This window comes from Notamacropus eugenii, chromosome 1 (genome assembly GCF_028372415.1).
Source record: "Notamacropus eugenii isolate mMacEug1 chromosome 1, mMacEug1.pri_v2, whole genome shotgun sequence".
Taxonomy (NCBI): domain Eukaryota; kingdom Metazoa; phylum Chordata; class Mammalia; order Diprotodontia; family Macropodidae; genus Notamacropus; species Notamacropus eugenii.
The window spans coordinates 368,907,452-368,926,088 of NC_092872.1; the positions used below are offsets into that span (position 1 = coordinate 368,907,452).

The window sequence follows — 18,637 nt, forward strand, 5'->3', positions numbered from 1 at the left end:
TAAACCATGGCCTTGCCTCCATTCAAATTCTTGACCTCTGTTCTGCATTTGGCACCGTTGAGCACCCCCTCCTGGACAGTCAATGAGTTGCTGTAACACTGCTCTGGCAGTTTTCTCTACGTTTCATTATTTGTAATTCTGTCCCTTTGTCATAGATGTCTCCCATTGTATCCTGGCATTTCTCCTCTTTCAGTGGTCTTATCAGAACTCATGGTGTCAATGATGATCTCCAGGAAGATAACTCCCAGATCTACAAATCCAGTCCTCATCTCTCCTGAATTCCGGTCCCCTATTTCTAACTGCAATTCTACTTGAATGTCCCGCAAGCATCTCACACTCAACATGTCTTCATCTTGACTCCTAAACCTGCTTCATCTGCTTGCTTCATTTTCTTAGAGTTGCCCAGGCTCACAACTGAAGAATCATCCTGGACTCCTTATTCTCTCACTTGCTCCCTGCCATATACAATCACTTGTTAAGTCATGTATTTCATGACCTCAACTTCCTTTGCATCTGTCCTCTTCTCTACCCATACCACAATGACCCTAATGCAGGCCTTTATCGCCTCCTGTCTGTAGTATTACAAAAATAAAAAATCCTCTTTATTCTCCCTGCCTCAAATTGCACCCCCTCCACATTCCACCCAGTCACCAAACTGATATTCCTAAAGCACCTCTCTGATCTTGTTACTCCTATGCATATAACTGTCCATAGGATAAAATACTAATTACTCTGCTTGGCATTTTACTCTACTTTTCCAAGCTGATTATTATTACTCTTGACCAGTGGTGGGAAACCTTCAGCCTGGAAGTCACATGTGGTCTTCTAGGTCCTTGGGTGCAGCCTTTTGACTGAGTCCAAGTTTTACACAACAAATCCTTTAAGAAGATTTGCTCTATGAAGTTTGGATTCAAAGGGCTGCACTTGAGGACCTGGAGGGCCACATGTGGCCTTGAGGCTACAGGCTCCCCATCCTTGCTCGACTCTCCCTCATACACCCTACCCCACAATCAAATTGGCCTCCTTGCTGTCCATACAAATGACATTTGGCTTCCAATGTTCATGCCTTTGCAGGTTGTCCCTCTATGCCTAGAATGCTCTCTTCCTTCACCTTTACTTTCTGGAAGGCCTAGTATCTTTCGAGGCTCAGTTCATGTCTTCTCCTTCAAGAGGCCTTTTATAATTACTTCAGTTAAACTAAAAGTTTTGCGCAAGCACAACCAATGCAACCAACACTAAAAGGAAAGCAGAAAGCTGGGGAAATTCTGTATAGAAAATGTCTCAGATAAAGGTTTCATTTCTAAAATATGTAGAGAACTGGGTCAAATTTATAATACAAGTCATTCCCCACTTGATCAAAGGACATGAACAGGTAGTTTTCAGATGAAGAAATCAAAGCTATCTATGGTCATATGAAATAATGCTCTAAATCACTACTGATTGGAGAAATGTAACCTAAAACAACTCTGAGGTACCACCTCACATCTATCACATTGGCTAATATTACAGAAAAGTAAAATTGTAAATGTTGGAGAGGATGCGGGAAAATTGGGAGACTAATGCACTGTTGATGGAGTTGTGAACTAATCTAACCATTCTAAAGAACAATTTGTAACTATGTTGAAAGGGCTATAAAACTGCATACCCTTAACCCAGAAATGTCTTCACCAGGTCTGTATCTCAAAGAGATTTTTTTTTAAAAGGGGGGGTAGTGGAAGGGGGAAGGACCTATTTGTATAAAACTGTTTATAATAGCTCTTTTTAAGGTGGTGAAGAATTGGAAATTAAGGGAATGACTGACAATTGGGAAATGATTTAACAAGTTGTGGTATATGATTGCAATGGAATACTTCTGGACTATAAGAAATGATGAGGGCGTTTAAAGCTAGGGTAGACAACATAAAATATCTGGGAGTCTACCTGCCAAAACAAACCCAGGGACTATATGAAAACAATTACAAAACACTTTTCACACAAATAAAGTCAGATCTAAGTAAGTGAAAAACATCAGTTGCTTGTGGGTAGGCCGAGTCAATGTAATAAAAATGACAATTCTACCTAAATTAATTTACTTATTCAGTGCCATACTAATCAAATTATTAGATAATTATTTTCTAGAGCTAGAAAAAATAATATCCAAATTCAACTGGAAGAACAAAAGGTTCAGAATTTCAAGGTAACTAATGAAAAGAAATGCTAGGGAAGGTGGCCTAGCTCTACCAGATCTCAAATTGTATTATAAAGCAGCAATTAACAAAACCATTTGGTACTGGCTAAGAAACAGAAGGGTAGACGAGTGGAATAGGTTAGGTACTCAAGACATAGTAGTCAATGAATAGAGCAATTACTGTTTGATAAACCCAAGGACCCCAGCTTCTGGGATAAGAACTCACTGTTTGACAAAACTTTTTGGGAAAACTGGATAACAGTGCGGCAGAAACTAAGAATAGACCAATGCCTGACACCATATACAAAAATAAAGTCCAAGTGGGTACATGATCTAGATATAAAGATTGATATTATAAACATATTAGTGGAGCAAGGAACAGTGTATTTATCAGATTTATGGAGAAGAGAAGAATTTTTGACTAAACAAGAGATAGGAAACATTATGAAGTGCAAAATGGATAATTTTGATTACATTAAATTGAAAAGTTTTTGCACAACCAAACCCAATGCAACCAAAATTAGGAGAGAAGCAGAAAACTGGGAAAGAATTTTTGCAACTAGTATCTGTGATAAAGGTCTCATTTCTAAAATATATAGAGAACTGAGTCAAATGTACAAGAATACAAGTCATTCACCAATCGATAAATGGTCAAAGGATATAAACAGGCAGTTTTCAGAGGAAGAAATTAAAGCTATCTATAGTCATATGAAAAAATGCTCTAAATCACTATCGATTAGAGAGATGCAAATCAAAACTACTCGGAGATATCACATCACATCTATCAAATTGGTTAACATGACAAAACAGGAAGACAATAAATGTTAGAGAAGATGTGGGAGAGTTGGAACACTAATTCATTGTAGGTGGAACTGTGAGCTGATCCAACCATTCTGGAGAGCAATTTGAAACTATGCCCAAAGGGCTACAAAAATGTGCATACCCTTTGACCGAGCAATACCACTTCTAGGACTGTATCCCCAAGAGATCATAAAAATGGAAAAGGGTTCCACATGTACAAAAATATTTATAGCAGCTCTCTTTGTGGTGGCCAAAAACTGGAAATCAAGGGGATGCCCATCAATTGGGGAATGACTGAATAAATTGTGGTATATGAATGTAATGGAATATTGTGCTGTAAGAAATGATGAACAGGAAGACTTCAGAGAGACCTGGAAAGACTTATATGAACTGATGCTGAGTGAAAGGAGCAGAACCAGGAGAACTTTGTACACAGCAACAACCACAATGTGCAAGGAATTTTTCTGGTAGACTTAGCACTTCATTACAATGCAAGCATTTAAAAAATTCCCAATGGTCTCAATAGCAGAACGAAGCAGATCATTTTCTTTTCTATTATGTTTTGGTTTATGATTTCTCCCATTCATTTTAATTCTTCTATGCAACATGACTAAGGTGAAAATGTATTTAATAGGAATATATGTGTAGAACCTATATAAAATTGCATGCTGTCTCAGGGAGAGAGCGGGGAGGTAGGGGGAAAGGAGGTGAGGGAGGGGAAAAAATCTAAGATATATGGAAGTGATTGTAGAACACTGAAAACAAATAAAATTAAAAAAAGAAATGATGAGGGAAGAGGGGAATACTGAGGCAGGATGTCGGAGTAAAAGCAGGGACTTACTTGAACTCTCACTCAAACTCCTCCAAACGCATGTAAAAATGACTCTAAACAAATTCTAGAGCAGCAGAATCCACAAAATGACAGAATGAAACAATGTCCAGCCCAATAAATGATGACCTAGCTGATTTCAGAAAAACCTGGACTTACATAAGGTGACACAAAGTGAAATGAGCTGAACCAGAAGAATATTGTTCATTGTAATAGCAATAAATACTGTACAATGATCAATGGTGAATGATGTAGCTGTTCTCAGCAACACAATCATCTAAGACAATTCCAAAGGACTCATTATGAAAAATGCTATCCACCTCCAGAGAAAGAACTGATGGAGTCTGAATGCAGATCAAAGCATACTATTTTTCACTGTTTTTTTCAAGGGTTTTTTCGGGGGAAGGCTGTCTTAGGGAAGGGAGAGTAGAGAAAGAAAAAACTGAAACTCAATTTTTAAAAAAGTGAATGTTAAAAATTTGTAATGTAATGTAATTAGGAAAAATATTATTTTAAAAAATTTCCTTAATTATTGCCCCACCCATTTCTACATATTTATTTTGTACCTATCCTACCTGTACTTATCTGCGAACATGTAGCAATCACCCAGCAGAAGACAAGCTCTTCTAAGGTAGGCACTGTCTTTGTATTTCTATCCCTAGCAGCTAGCACAGTGCCTGGCACATAATGGGCAATTATTAAATGCTTGTTGGTTGCCTGACTTGGATCTCCTTCCCTAGTATAAACTGAAGGGTAGGGCACAGTAAGAGGTAAGCATGAGCTAAAAAGTAGGGCCAAAAATTAAGACGTGAGAAAATGGTGGAGTACGAGCCAGGAAACAACTAAACTACCCCAATATTCCCCTCCAAACAACTTTAAAATACCACCTCAAATCAAATTTTGGATTGGTAGAGCCAACAAAAGGTCAGAAGGAGACATTTTTCCAGCCTAAGACAACTTAGGAGGTCCGAAGAAGAGGTCTGTGCCACCATGGTGGGTGCAGGTCCTGAGGCACAGCAGGGGCCTCGGAGGCAGCAGTAACAGCAGCAGCAGTCACTTCAAAGAGCTCTCTACCCAGATGCTAACTGCCCTAATGATAAAGTTCTTAGGAGTTACTAGCTGCCAAAATAATTTTTCAGATCTGACCATCTCAATATTCTCTACACTCTATCCTCCAAACAAGCTAGCTCACTCTCTACCCAGGACACTCCATGCCTTTCCTCCATCAGTCCCCTCCATCTGGAATACCCTCCTCCTTTTGCCTGTTCAATTACTACCTGTTCTTCTGTTGTTTTCTATTTCAACATGCTACTCACAGGGATCCATTTCCATCTGAGTTTGACACTTTACTAGTCTACAGGGTTGTTTTAAGACCCAAATGAGTATGTGTCCACATACACATAAAACTTTTCTGCAAACTTTAAAGCTATAGATTCATTTATTAATCTACATTATGCTACATTTATTTGTGCACATCACATCCTCCCATTAGATTTCAAGCTCAAGCACAGGAATTCTCATTTTTCATATTTGCATTCCCAGACTTATGCTCTTAGAACACAGGAGGTGTTCAAACCTGGTGATATGAATTAGTGACAAATTTATTACTGACCCAGCCGGAGGGGGAAGGCCCTTGGTTTTTCTCAAGTGGACTGGGAAGGGAAGGTTGTATATTTGGGGGCATGGAGGAGTAGGCAAAAACCTAACAAAGAAGACTAGACCAAATACCGTTCCAATGCTTTATTAACAGTTTGAAACAAATTAACCCAACAAGTCAGAGGCAAAGACACGTCCCAGAAGCCCAAAAGGCGAGGGAAATAGATTTCTATCTTGCCCTTTATTATTTTTTTTATCAAATGCATCTTAGCAAAAGTGATTTAAAAAAGAAAGGCTCAAAGTCCAAGTGTCAGCCAGCAGGGAGGGACAATGGGAGTAGGAAGTACTCCCTATAACCACAGCATCTGAAAAAAGTTCTCATAGCAGCTGTTGTTGCCCCAAATCCTAAGCTCAGGATTTTGGACCTCCCAAATTCCCAGAATTCCCTTTCTGCCCTTGAGTCCTCTAGATTTAACCCTATGGTCCTTCCTCCTAACCTTTCCTCTTGTCCCAGCAACTACCATTCCTGCGATTAAACTTAGAGGGTCCCACTCTCCTCTTCTTATCTATGAGTAAGGGAGTGAAGGGAACGTGAGGAGGGCAGGGATGATCCCTGACATTTGGGAATTCTAGCTTTACTTTGCTAGGGGATATGGCACAAAATTGTATCCAGTGTAGGGTGAGGTTACAGTGCCTATGGAGCATCCTACTCACATGATTTCAAAGCATCCTACTTACATGATTCCACCCCACCCTGATCATTCTTCATCTGGACCTCTCTCCTCTCCTATGGTGGTGCCCAGTTAGCATTTGCACATTTGGCTCTTCAAATATATTAAATTTATAAAAAACTCAGCAGTATCTGAGTCCTCTCAGTTCCTTGGCCTGGCCTTGTCTGGTCAGGGAAAAAGTACCAAGCTACCCACAGATCTCAAAAATTAATAATCCAGAATATTGCTTAGGGCTTGGAGTTTGAACCTGTGCACTGAACAGATTCAGATGAGGGCAGTGAGGTGGGTCCTAGTCTCTGGGGATAAGGGAAGGGAAGAAATTCCAGGACCTCTCACATTCAGGAGGGAGAGAGGTAAGGGAACAGGGAAGAGGGATTTTTTTTTTGTATATTTTCTAAAAAACAACATCTTATACAAAAATAGATCCATTTGCAAAACAATTTCTTAGCCAGGAGGCTCTGCCTCCCCTTCCCCTGGAGACTTGGAGAGGATGGGGGTTTTATGCAGCCATATAACAGCTGAAACTTCAGATGGAGAGGAGCCAAGGCCCTAAGAATAACAAGGGCAGTTGGGGGGCAAGTGCAAAAGACAAAGGGAGGGAGGGAGGGGCAATAAGAAAGGACGTAGGTGTGGGGAGGATGTCACGTCTTGATGCCCTATCCAGCAATGCCCAGACTCTAGGGTCACTTTCCCTCAGGTGCTCTAGTTCGTGCCATAGCTGGATAGTAGTGGTCCAGTTCTTTTTGCTTTGTTAAGCTGGGAGGAGGGGTCCTTCCCTAGGGTGGGACGAGAGCTGCTCCTCATTTCTTTGGAAGCAGCAACCAATACCTCACCACAAACAATAAATATCAATAGCAAATGGAAAGAGGGAGAAGAAAGCACGAATGGTAGCAATGACAGGAGAGATAAGAATATGGCCAGAAAGTTCCAGAGCCCCATGCGGTTTCTAGGGCTAGAGAAGCCACAGCAGGGCACAAGAAGCAGAAAGAACACGAATCCAGCCAGAGTGACCTTGGGGTGAGCCCCTTGGGAGCCAGGGACTGAGGAAGCAGGTTGGGCACCACCTGAGGTGTGGCACCACAATAACAAAGGAAAGAGAGTTAGGGTTAAGGCAGCATAGATGGTCCCTGCTTTGGTAATGCAACAGCCAGTGCTGAGCGGTTGTCTAGAGCTTCTTCCACAGTGCCCTTTCCTTCTTGCCTCCAGACAGCTAAAGCTGTGTATGCTATACAGAGAGCAGCAGGCCAGAGAAAGAAGGCAGGGAAGGTTGGCTGACATAGAGGAAAATCCACTTGACCCCCTAGGCTCATGCTGCAAGGCAGGGCTGCCTTGGGCTCAGCTGTTCAGCCAGTGCTGCTGTGAAGCCCAGGCCTAGCTCGCACGACCAATCAGTTCCTTATTTTCATCGTGTACGTCCCGGCTTCCCTCACTCTTGGACACCTTGGCAGAACATGAAATCATGGCGTCCTTCTTTGCCAGATCCGAGTCGAGTAAAGAGGAGGCTGCACATCCGGCCTTCCTGTTGGCTGTAAGAGAACAGAGGTGAGACACTGTCCTGGGAAAACCTGCTTCTTTGGCCCCTTCCATCTATGGGACAGAGAATCAACTGAGGCCTAGGCTAATGTGTGTACTGCTCTGGACAGCATGTGGAAAACCATGAGTCAACAATAGAGAGGAGGAATATCTTAGTGAAATAAGGAGGACAAGATGGTCGAGTGAGGGATAAGAGAGTCCAGTCCATCTTAGTCACGGATTAATTCACTCTTTGCCAGCTCAGTGTTCAGCTGGTCACACAGGCAGGATAGCATCCCCCATACCCTGGAGGAGCCTTCTGCAGGTGGCAGAGGACCTGCCACAGACAGAAGTACTAGGAAGGACTATGTTTCATTAGCACATGCACACCTTGCATCCAGATGATTCTTTCTTAACTGCTTTCACCATCAAGGGAAAAAAAACCCTACACTTCCTAACATCCCATCCATTTATGATGAACAATGTGATCCTGAAGCTATAGATCTTATTTCAAGATAAGCTAGGATGGACAGAGTTATCTGCAGACTACAGAATATGCATTAGGTGGATCCTACAAAACAGAGGTTCTTTACCCTTTATTTTTTGTGCCACGGGCCCCTTTGACAATCTGGTAAATCCTATGAACCCCTTCTCAGAGTAATGCTTTTCAATGTTTTTAACTGAAGGAAGGAAATGCTAAATATAATGGGTCCCCCGAAATCTATCCATAGACCTTTTCTACAGACTCTTAAGTTAAAATTCCTGTTATAATAAGCAACCTGAGGCCAAAAGATGACATTCCAGCTGCAGCCCTAAGGCTGCCATTGGAGGTACCCCAATTCTAACACCAGTAATCATAAACAGCGCCCTCTCTCCTTCTGTTCTGTCCACTAGAACTTCTAATTGGCTCCCAGGTATGCAGAGCTTGTTTCTCACGGCTTCATGCCCCTAGGACACAAAGGCAACTCTTCACAACCATACATCTTTGTCACTACTGTCCCTTCCCATGGCCTCTAAGTACAAACAGCATGCATTTGGAAATATATATGGGAAAATGGGGAAGGATAGGGTAAGACAACATGGAGGATGGAACACAGTGGGGTGGCTGAGGGGATCATGGTATCAACAGGTGAAGAGAACCTGAGAAAAGTACAGAATCTGGTATAATCTATGTACAAGATACCCCTAGAATTTCTGCTCTCTCTGGAGCAGCAGAAAATCTTTATCTGAAGAACAGCAAAACTGGATTAGAAAGCCCAAGTAAGCACCAGCCCCATTCCTTTTGTTTCTGTGGCTGCCAGCTGTGTTGAGCTCTCAGTCTCCATCACCACCCAAACCCACTGGTCCTCTCACTTGCAAAACTACCTCTCAGTTGCAGAAACTACCAATGGGGGCAGAGTAGGGTGTACATATAACATGGCCTCAGTTCTTCTCTTGAAGTCTCCTTTTCCTCTTCCACTTACTGGCACAAAATACTGTCTAAAAGAGTAAACGTATTTCCCAATAGCAGTTTTCTAATATTCCAGTTGGCTAGACTTAAGTTTTATCACTTCCTAGGCAGTGTGGGACATAAATGCTTTGGGAGTTCCATAAATAATGAATATTCTCTAGAGTTTTGGTATTTTTTTTCCCTACAAAGAGTTGCTGTAGGAGTCTTCAACTTACTGGACAAGATCACCAAGTCACTTAGAAGAATAAACTAAGTTATAATGTTTTTTTAATAGACATTCCCTTTCCATTTCCTTTTCTCCGCCTGAGGTTCCAGGAACCCCTTCAATTTGCAAAACTGCTCAGAACTATTTGTCACCCTTTTCCTTGCAGTTCTTTTTTGCCCCTCTGGCTCACTTCTCACTTGTGGAGAAAAGAGGCTCAAAAACCACATCACTGTCTGTCTTGAGGCCAAGCTCTAGCAGTGAAGTAATGCTCCTATGTGGTCATTTTCTTTGTAGCTCTGGAAAACAGGACACAGGTAAGGTAACATTTCTGACTAAACTCAGGAAAAATAAGGCCAGGTTCAAAAAGATTAAATAACCTAGTTTTTGTCAGGTGGTTTTGGGCAGCTAATGTTAGGGAAGATAGGTCTGGTCAAAATAGGAGATAGGAATGTAGCAGTCAGAGTTTAAATGCTGAATCATTTTGAAATGCTTTGTTCCTCATTTTCTTTCTTTGCAGAGTAAGACTGCTGCCTCTGCCCAGGAAAACGTTTGAGGACAACTCCCAACATACACATATATTAAATAACTCCTGACACTTTGTAGATTAGGTAAGATCTATTCTTATGTCATTCCAGGAGTTAATATGGGGTCTGCAACACTCTTCATTTAAGATTAGGGAAGTTAAAGCACTAAGAATGGACATAGCATAGCTCAAGGTCACACAGCAATCTAATATCAATTTTGGCAATGTAACCTAAATATTCTGACTCCTACTCCATCTTGTCCATTGTAATAATGCTGAGTAGCTTGAACAGCCATGACCAAGGTGACTGCCTGACCCCATCCCTCATCAGCTAGTTGATTTTAGCCCAAGGAAAACTAAAAGCTTGGCAGAGCTACAAAGAAGTATATTGAATATATGAAAACCTTCTCCCTTATGCAATTTTGTTCATATAAACAATTATTTAATATTAATACTGATAAGAAAGAAAAATCAGAAAGGGAAAAAGTCAGCAAGAAGCAGCTATACAATGTTGGGAATGGAAAAGGGTTCATGAGCTGAAAAAAGGGCTTTATAGAACACAGGATGGGAACTAGTTAAAGGAAATGTGCCTTTTAATAAGTTCCCCCAGGGAAGAGGAAACTGGGACAGATAGCACAGTCATAGTTATACTAAAAATTTCTTTCATGTCCTAATAAACTCCTAATTATATCTGTTGTCCTATTTTTGCTCCATAGGTATTCTCTTTTTATCAGAATACTCTAAAAATATGGAAAAAAGAAAAATCCCACTGAAGTAACTTCATTACTATCTCCTAGTTTTATCTGAGGGTAGAAAAGAGACTCTTCTGGATTATACAGGGGTTTCACTGCCATTTTCTGTCTAGTTGTAGCCAACTACTAGAAGCTGAGGGTTAGGAAGTAGGTCTCAGAGTAGAGGAGGAAGAGAAGAGGGACACGGATTTTTTTCTTCTTTTGACTCCTGCGCCATTGAGCAGATGGCCAGTACAAGAGGCTACAATTCAGACACTGAAATAAAGTTGAGTCATTAAAACCACAAACTGACTCAATCATCAGCCTGAAAAAGTTCCTGCAGAACAATCACAGAGATTCTTCCCCCCTACACTTAAGCCATTGTTTTTGAACACTGCAGAACACAGCAGCCTGGGCTCTGCTTTTAATGAACTGGCCTTGAAAGTCCCCCTTTCTCCCTCCTAGACCACTTCCCCCCATACCCAATAAAGGGCCTTTGTATGATGGTCACTCCCTAGGGGCCTGTAAATTTTTTCCATTCCTTTACATTCTAGAGAAGAGCTGCTGGTGTCTTTGAATAGGGACAGCTGCCTCCCTGGGAATGAGCAGTCACAGACCAAGCCTGTGAAGATGTATAAGCAGTGCCTCTGTTCAAGGCAATACGCCAGATGATGAAGCCAAAAAGGCAGGCAGGAATGGGGGTGGGGGTGGGGGAGAATAGGCCAGATGCCATAGAGGGAAGATGTAGAGCTGTCATCTCAAAGGATGAATCTTATTAATCCTTGACATCCCCTATATTGTTTATAACTAGGCAGTCACAGAACTTTTACAAATTAGAAAATCTGAGGCCCAGAAAATAAAGTGACTTGTCTTAAGTAACACAGCTAGTAAGAAGCAGAGTTGGCACTAGAATCCAGGACTCCTGACCACCAGTCTACTAGGCTTTAAGTGTCACACTTCTCTCAAAAAATGGGGGATCTATCAACCTTCCTAAGGATTTCTGAAAGATGTATTCAGTGAGGATCCCTATGATTGTATGAAAGTAGGGACTGCCAATTCAGAAAGTCTAAAGAATGGAAGTCACTGATGATTATAGGACTACGGCTAAAGGAAGCCTTTAGTTACCATTTCCTTCCACTCTGAGAAAGAGAACACAATTCTTAAGATTCAGTTGCTCATATACCAAAGCATCATCAATCCTAAGAAAACATCTTTATCAAACATGGTGATGCATCTATAGCCTTGGTGCCTTCTCTATGCTGAGAGGAATAAGATTAGAAGCCCTGGCTATCCCCCACTTTTGATTAGGTCCCTTTGTTTCTCTCCATTTCCCTGGTTATTCATCCTCCTCATATCCTTACCTGAATAATACCTCACCTCATCTTTATTCTTTTCCTCAGGTACTTTAGTTCAATGTTATACACTTAAAACCACCCAAGGGAAGGTGCAGTAGGAAGCTCACTTCTGAAACAGATAACTTTCAAGCACAGACATGAGATCCTGTGACTCAAGAGTCCATCTCCCACTCTGGCTCCAAACTCTGAGTAGCTCAGATGTGTTCCTGTCTTCTCTCAGATATCTGATCATTTCACTCCCTTCATCCACCCTAATTCTGATTACACATATTACACAGAAACAAACTGCCTTGCTTCTGCCTCCCTTGTTTTAGATCTTTGATCCAGGAAGGGAGAAGTGAAACCAGAGCTCTTCTCCAAGTTATTAGATGACCTCCAGGTGTTGATAATCAGATGACTTTCTCTAGGTGACGGAGATTCTGGTAAGGTAGCTTCTTTGTTCAGACTGCTAATACTAGCTCTCTTCATCAAAAAGTCAGCTTGGCTAACTCTTTTCCAGTGTGTAGGATTTGTACTCTTAACTCTGGAACATAAGGACCCCACAGCTATCAACACAGAATCACTACCAATGTCCCCACTCACCTTGTCTAGGTCCTCTCTTCCTTCGGAATGCTGCACCTGACTGTAGGGCTTCCAAGAGACTATCCATCACACCAGTCTCATCACCCTCTGTAAAGAAACGAAGTAAGATATGGAATGACTGGTTCATATGCTAACATCCTCTTATTCACAGCAGCCATGGGCTTTGTCAACCCCCACAACACAGAAAATGAATTGTGTTTTGACCTCGGTTCTAAACCACAATGACAGATGGGAGTAGAAAGACAGAAGGGCCTCAAAATCTAAGTTGTACATATTTACATGGTATGTTAAGGTTACTGAAATAAGAGGTTTCAGCAATGAAACCTCTTTAATTAGTTAAGGGGCACTGCTTCCCCCTTACTAGGATCTTGGGTTATTGGGCAAGCATATGGCTCTTTTCCTTCAAGGCATACCCCACCCGCAGCCTCATTCCTCTCTTAGCCACCATCAGGACAAAGAATAGCTGATCTTTAAGGCTGAGACTAAGATTAAAATGGCAGAAAGGAAATGAAACTCCCTTCCCCCAACCCCTCAAGGCATTCTGCTTGAATGTCGGCAGCAGGGGTCTGCTCCCCTCTGCAAAGGGAAGACAGGCAAGAAAGCACAAATAAATGGTCAGCTTCCACACAGGTATCACCCCCTAACGACACCCTCCCTCCAGGAAGCCACATTCCATCTTGGCCCTTTTGCATATACTGAACAATCTTTGTAGATACACAAGGAGTTAATGTAGAATCCTTGCTCAAGGCCCAGGTCTGTTTCCATGGCAACAACTCCTGGGTGGTGAAACCTGAAACTGCAAAATCCCCAGAACAGCTGTCATTTCCAAGGCTCTGGCGAAGTGTTCCAAGCGCCATCTGCCTGCTGAAGATAAACAATGCAGCTGACCTATATTCCAGCTTCACTGCTGACTCCAGGATGACAGGGCACAGGGATACCGCGCCCCCTGCTGACAGGGCCAAATCCTAACACCACTTGTGTAACAACGGTAAAGGCTCAAAGGGTTTAAAGACAGAAGGCATGTCAGAGGTGCCCTCATTTTACCTATCAGAAAACTGAAGCCTCAAGAAGTTGACTTCCCCAGGTTCATAGTGGTAGTGAAAATGCTGTGATGTGAGTCAGCATTCTGATTCCCAGTTCCATGTTGTTTTCACTGTAACATCTATACTCCTACCCCCAATACCTACAGTGTCCTAGGAAATATGCTTCTAGTTCTGTTCCAGTCCACAGACTGAGATCAGAGGGTGGGATTAAGACAAACCACCTTCTACGATCCTTGTTTTATAGCTACGCTAGTGGGGATGATGAAAGGCAAATGAAATTAGTTGGTCTGAGACTTGGCATAAGCTTTTTTACAAGGCTTTGGGCTGGAAAAGGGTAAAGAAATAGGTTTTTACTGCTTCTTCCTTTAGAATCTGATAGCTAGGCTGTCATGGGGGTTTGTAGTAAACAGGTGCCAGGATGGAAAAGGTCCTGAGAGAAAAAATAATAGACCTCTAAAATCAGTTCCCAAACAAACCAGGATGGTATAGGACCAAGAAAACTCAGTTTTTCTTTAAAAACAAAACAAAAATCCTAGCTTCAATAGGGCAGAAACAATTCAGTTTCTCTGGACTAGTTGAACTTTTTACTAGGCTTGGAATTTCAGAGACATTACCCCTAACCCTCACTTAGAAGGAACAGCCAAGGTGGAGTGGGGGGAGGGGAGAAGAGACAGTAAGGTAAATTCAATTGGACACTGACAAATGAAAATGTTAAATTTAGTTTAAATTTAAGAGTTAAATTTTTGCAGTTACCAACATGAGCAGTTAGAGGTGGGGGAGGGGAAGAGGAAGGGAATCAAGCAGTAAAGGAGCAGAGGCAGGAAACAGGGGCAGTAATTGAGGCCATATGTTTCAACAAAGGAATGTTTCTGGTAGCAAAAGTGTGTGTGTCTGTGTGTGTGTGTATGTGTGTGCGTCTGTGTATGTGTGCATGCATCTGTGTGTCTGTGTGTGCGTGTGTGTGCACGTGCATGTCTGTGTGTGCATCTGTGTCTGTGTGTCTGTGTGTGCGCGTGGGTGTGTCTGTGTGCACACGTGCGTGTTTGTATGTGCGTCGGTGTGTGTGTGTCTGTGTGTGCGTCTGTGTCTGTGTGTCTCTGTGCGTGTAAGTTCTTGAGCCATATGTTTCAACAAAGGAATGCTGCTGCCTGGGAAGAGTGTGTTTGTGTTATGATTTGTAAATCCATACTTTGCAACTGTTCCCAAGCCACGATGATGAGGAGGGTGGGGGCTTGGGTGAAGGGAAAGAGTTAGGAACTACAGCAAGGATGGTACTGCTGCCACAAAGGACTTGGCAGAGGCTTAGGAGGCCATCTTACACATAATGTAAGCAGAGGTCTGCAGTGTGTGTGAGAGGAGCCTAGAGGCACTCCTGAGTGGGCAGAAAGGAGGAGCATGTGTTACACTAGCACCAAGGTCACCTAGTAACAACAGAATATGAATGGCAGGAGGTTGTATGATTAAGAAGGTACAAAAAAAAAATTTTAAAAGAGGAAAAAATTGGAAGTCTAGCAGAGAAAATTAGAGCAAACAAAATTGATCAGAGGAACTGTGCCAAAAGCTCAGTTATTAAAAATCCAGCTCAGAAATCAGCTGTTTTCTCTGCCCAAACTGGAACTCTAGAACATCCTCCCTGTTTCTCCCCCTCCCTATTTCTTGTTCTTTCTTCATACCTGCATTCATGTCTATCAGCTGCGCTCTCTTCTGCTGTTTCTCTAATCGTTCTTTCTCTGCCTTTTCTTTGGCTAGCTTTGCTCGACGCATCTTTTCTTCTGTCTCTCGTCGCTTCTGATTCTCCTTGACTGCTTGCTATGAGTAAAAGAAAATTATAATTAAGCAAACTGAGTTAATCTCTGGGAGAAAAACCCTCAGGTCTTCTTGGTTTGGGGGCAAAGTTTGCTTGCTTACCACAAACATATTCCTGAAATTATTTAAGTCCATGAAGAATTCTTCCACAGTCATTTTCTTGGGATCAAAGAGGAAGTAACTTCCTAGTTCCTTAAAGAGGGTTTCCATGTTAGAATGCATCATCCGTAGCTTGTTATATTGTTCCTGGGCATCCTTTACAAAGCTGTGAGGCCAAGGAGTAAAGGACTAGGGCCAAAAAACTAGTAGTCTTACTTCAACTACACACTCCCAGAGTGGAGTGCATCACCTATTAGTCTCAAAACAGGTCTCACTAAAATGTGTTCCACACTCTTACTCCTGGGCCCCACAGATATCTCCCATTTACTCCCCTATAAGTTAGTCCCCCTCTTTACACTCCTTGAAAGGATATAGTCATTTTCTCCACAAACTTGTCTTTTTCATCAGTGGCAGCTGGGAAGTTCTGAACATCTCGTTCTACATCTGAAATCTGCTTCTTCATTAGATCCAGGTTCTTCTGTAAATTCTCGGCTGAGACTGTATGAGATGGATGGGGTAACAATGAACTTATAGCTTCAATGAAAAAATGATCTTACAGCCCTGAAAGGATCTTAGCCTAGGACAGCAACTCTTCCAGTCAGTGAGTTTCCCCTTCCTAACTGCTTCAGATACTCAATTACATTTAATTCAGCACTTCTTAATATTTGGCCTGACATACTTTCAATTGCTCTCTACTGTGTGCAAGCCTTATCTCTCCATTAAGACCCTAAGCATCTATCTTGATGATCAGAATTGTGTCATGAATTTATGTGGCAAATCCCAATATCTACAGTGCTGGAAAAATCAGAAATGGTCCACAAATACGTGTTTAGACGAATGAACTGAGCTCTTGCCTCTTCGCCCCCACTGTCTTGGCCCTATGCCTGTTAGAAGAATGGGGTTTAGAAGTAGAGAGACTTGCACAGAAACTTGTAGCTAGGACAAGTGCTACTTGTATAATATTTTGGATTACTTCCACTCTCAGAGATAATAAGTGGTAGAATCAGCTTTTTCTTAAGCAGAAGGCTATATTTTCTCTGCCTTCTTCTCAGATACTACTTTCTTTCTGTCAAGAAAGTCTATGTTTTCTGAATGGGAAAACCAAGAGAGTTGAGGTCTTGGACTAAAAACAAGTGCTTTTCCTCCAGATGACTTTCTTTTTATTGGGCTGCTAAATATTCTTCTCAATTTTATACACAGAAGACTCTCTCTACTTTATATTTTCACTATGGCCTCATGTTCCCTCAACATCACTCCAGACCCAAATGTGTTCATTAGCTTGAGACTTAATGCATTCTACAACCAAATAATCTCTCCTTCCCTCTCCAAGCAGATACTTGCCAGCCCCCAAGCCACCTTATAGTCTCTCCCCAGTCTGTCCTCACCTCTGCTAGCCTTCTCTACATGGGTTAACTCATCAGGGAACTTAAGGATCTCTGGGTAGCTGTTTTCACACAATTCAGCCAAGAAATGCAGCAATGTCATCTTCTGATCAGCGGACTTGGTGTCCCGAAGCTGAGAATAAGAATGTCTGTGAGCAGGCAAATGGATTTGAGACAAAAACCACCCTCAGCAGACTGTATCCTCTAATATTTGGCCCAATGGGCTAGAAACCTGCCCTGGTCTCTCTCTGTTCTGACTCCCATTCTCACCTTACAGAGAAAGCTAATGTTGAAGCCAAAGGCACCAGCATTCCTGGAGCCAGCATTCATGTAGTTGCCCACGAGCAGGGTTATTTCCAAGAGGCTAGAAAAATTCTCACTCTTTCGTACCTCTTCACAAGCAGCTGTTACAGAAACAATCTCTGGCTTGATATTTTCTACCTGCTCATTGAACTGCAGCTTGAAGAGGATAGCACTGAGTCGGGGTCGAAGGCGGGGCACAGTGCCCATCTGATGGGAAGGACAAAGAGGGTTAGAGTATAGCCAGGCAAAGAAATAATTGTAGGGAGGAGGTGAGTGTGAGGGAGGCAGGCTTCAGAATCGTTGATGAGGAACAGAATCCCAAAGGAGAGTAAAGGAAAAAAATACTAAGTCCAGGTTTAAGACAGAGCAAGGCTAAAAGAGGAAATGGAATGAAATAGTCACTCACAATGGATGTGTTCATAGGTGGATGGATATCGATAGATAGACAGTTTTTCCCCATGGGGTAAGGAGCCCAGTGCTTTAGGCCTTACCACTACACCAAACTGTTCTGACTCAGCCAGATCGTCATATTCATCCTTTAGTTCTGACAGCATCTTTAGCTGCTCTGGCTCTGGCATCTGCTTAATGAGATTCTGAAAGACAGGAAAAAAAGGGAGAAGGAAAGAGAAGGAAAAGAAGGTGGGGAAAAGGGGCAGAAAGAGAGAGAGAAAAGGGGTGGGGAGAGGGGAGAAAGAGGGAAAGAAAGGAGGGAAAAGGGGGGGATGTTTAGGCTGCTTCATTTTAGCTGGGAATATCTCTTAAATTGTCCTACTCATCCTATTCAATGTTTAAGAAACTAGAGGGCAGATTGCCTAATGACAGAGCCAACTCAAAAGATAAAAATGTTCATAAGAAATACTCTAAACCAGTAACACCCTTAAAAAAAAACTATGATCAAATTGGATTTATACTAAGAATGCAGAAAGTTCAACATCAAAAAATAATTAGCATAATAAAATGTCAATAATAAAAACAAAATTACACAATGACAATAGATACCCCAAAAGTCTTCAATAAAATTTAATACTTATTTATGATTAAAAAAGAACACTAAAAAAAGGCATGGAAATAACAAAAAAATTAGCAGAAACCAAGAGGTAACATTATTTATAATGAAGTAGAATGAAAGCAGGATGCCCCCACTTGCCATTATTTTTTTTGACATTTTATAGAAATTTTATCAATAGTAATAAAATAAAAAAGGAAATTAGAATTTAAAATGGCAAAGGAGGTACTATAGGGTGACTTACTTAGAAAATCCAAGAGACTCAACAAAAAAATAGCTTCGCCAAAATAGTAAGATAAAAAAATAACCACACAAAATTATTAATATTCCTAAATAAAGCTACTAATCAAGAAAACAAAGACCATTTAAAATGTACTAAATATTTGGGAATTAATTTATCTAGCCACACAAAGTACTTTTGTTTATGAAGAAAAAAGAACTAAACAACTGGAAAGGTACTTAATATGAAGTGAGGGACCTGTGATTTCCCCTGAGTGGGCAAGGCTCTGGGGGAGG

General features: G+C 41.6%; 1 protein-coding gene across 1 annotated transcript in view; it reads right to left on the reverse strand.

Annotated features, from left to right (window-relative positions):
- Positions 1-5,522: 5,522 nt before the first annotated feature.
- DIAPH1 (diaphanous related formin 1) overlaps positions 5,523-18,637 on the reverse strand; it is an 83,017-nt gene continuing 69,902 nt past the window's right edge. The window contains exons 21-28 of the mRNA XM_072630611.1: positions 17,607-17,708; positions 17,083-17,322; positions 16,816-16,945; positions 15,803-15,928; positions 15,434-15,597; positions 15,199-15,334; positions 12,483-12,569; positions 5,523-7,650 (exon numbers count right to left, since the gene is read on the reverse strand). Coding sequence (XP_072486712.1) covers positions 7,496-7,650; positions 12,483-12,569; positions 15,199-15,334; positions 15,434-15,597; positions 15,803-15,928; positions 16,816-16,945; positions 17,083-17,322; positions 17,607-17,708 — 1,140 coding nt within the window. The 3' untranslated portion in view covers positions 5,523-7,495. The remainder of the gene's footprint in view (positions 7,651-12,482; positions 12,570-15,198; positions 15,335-15,433; positions 15,598-15,802; positions 15,929-16,815; positions 16,946-17,082; positions 17,323-17,606; positions 17,709-18,637) is intronic.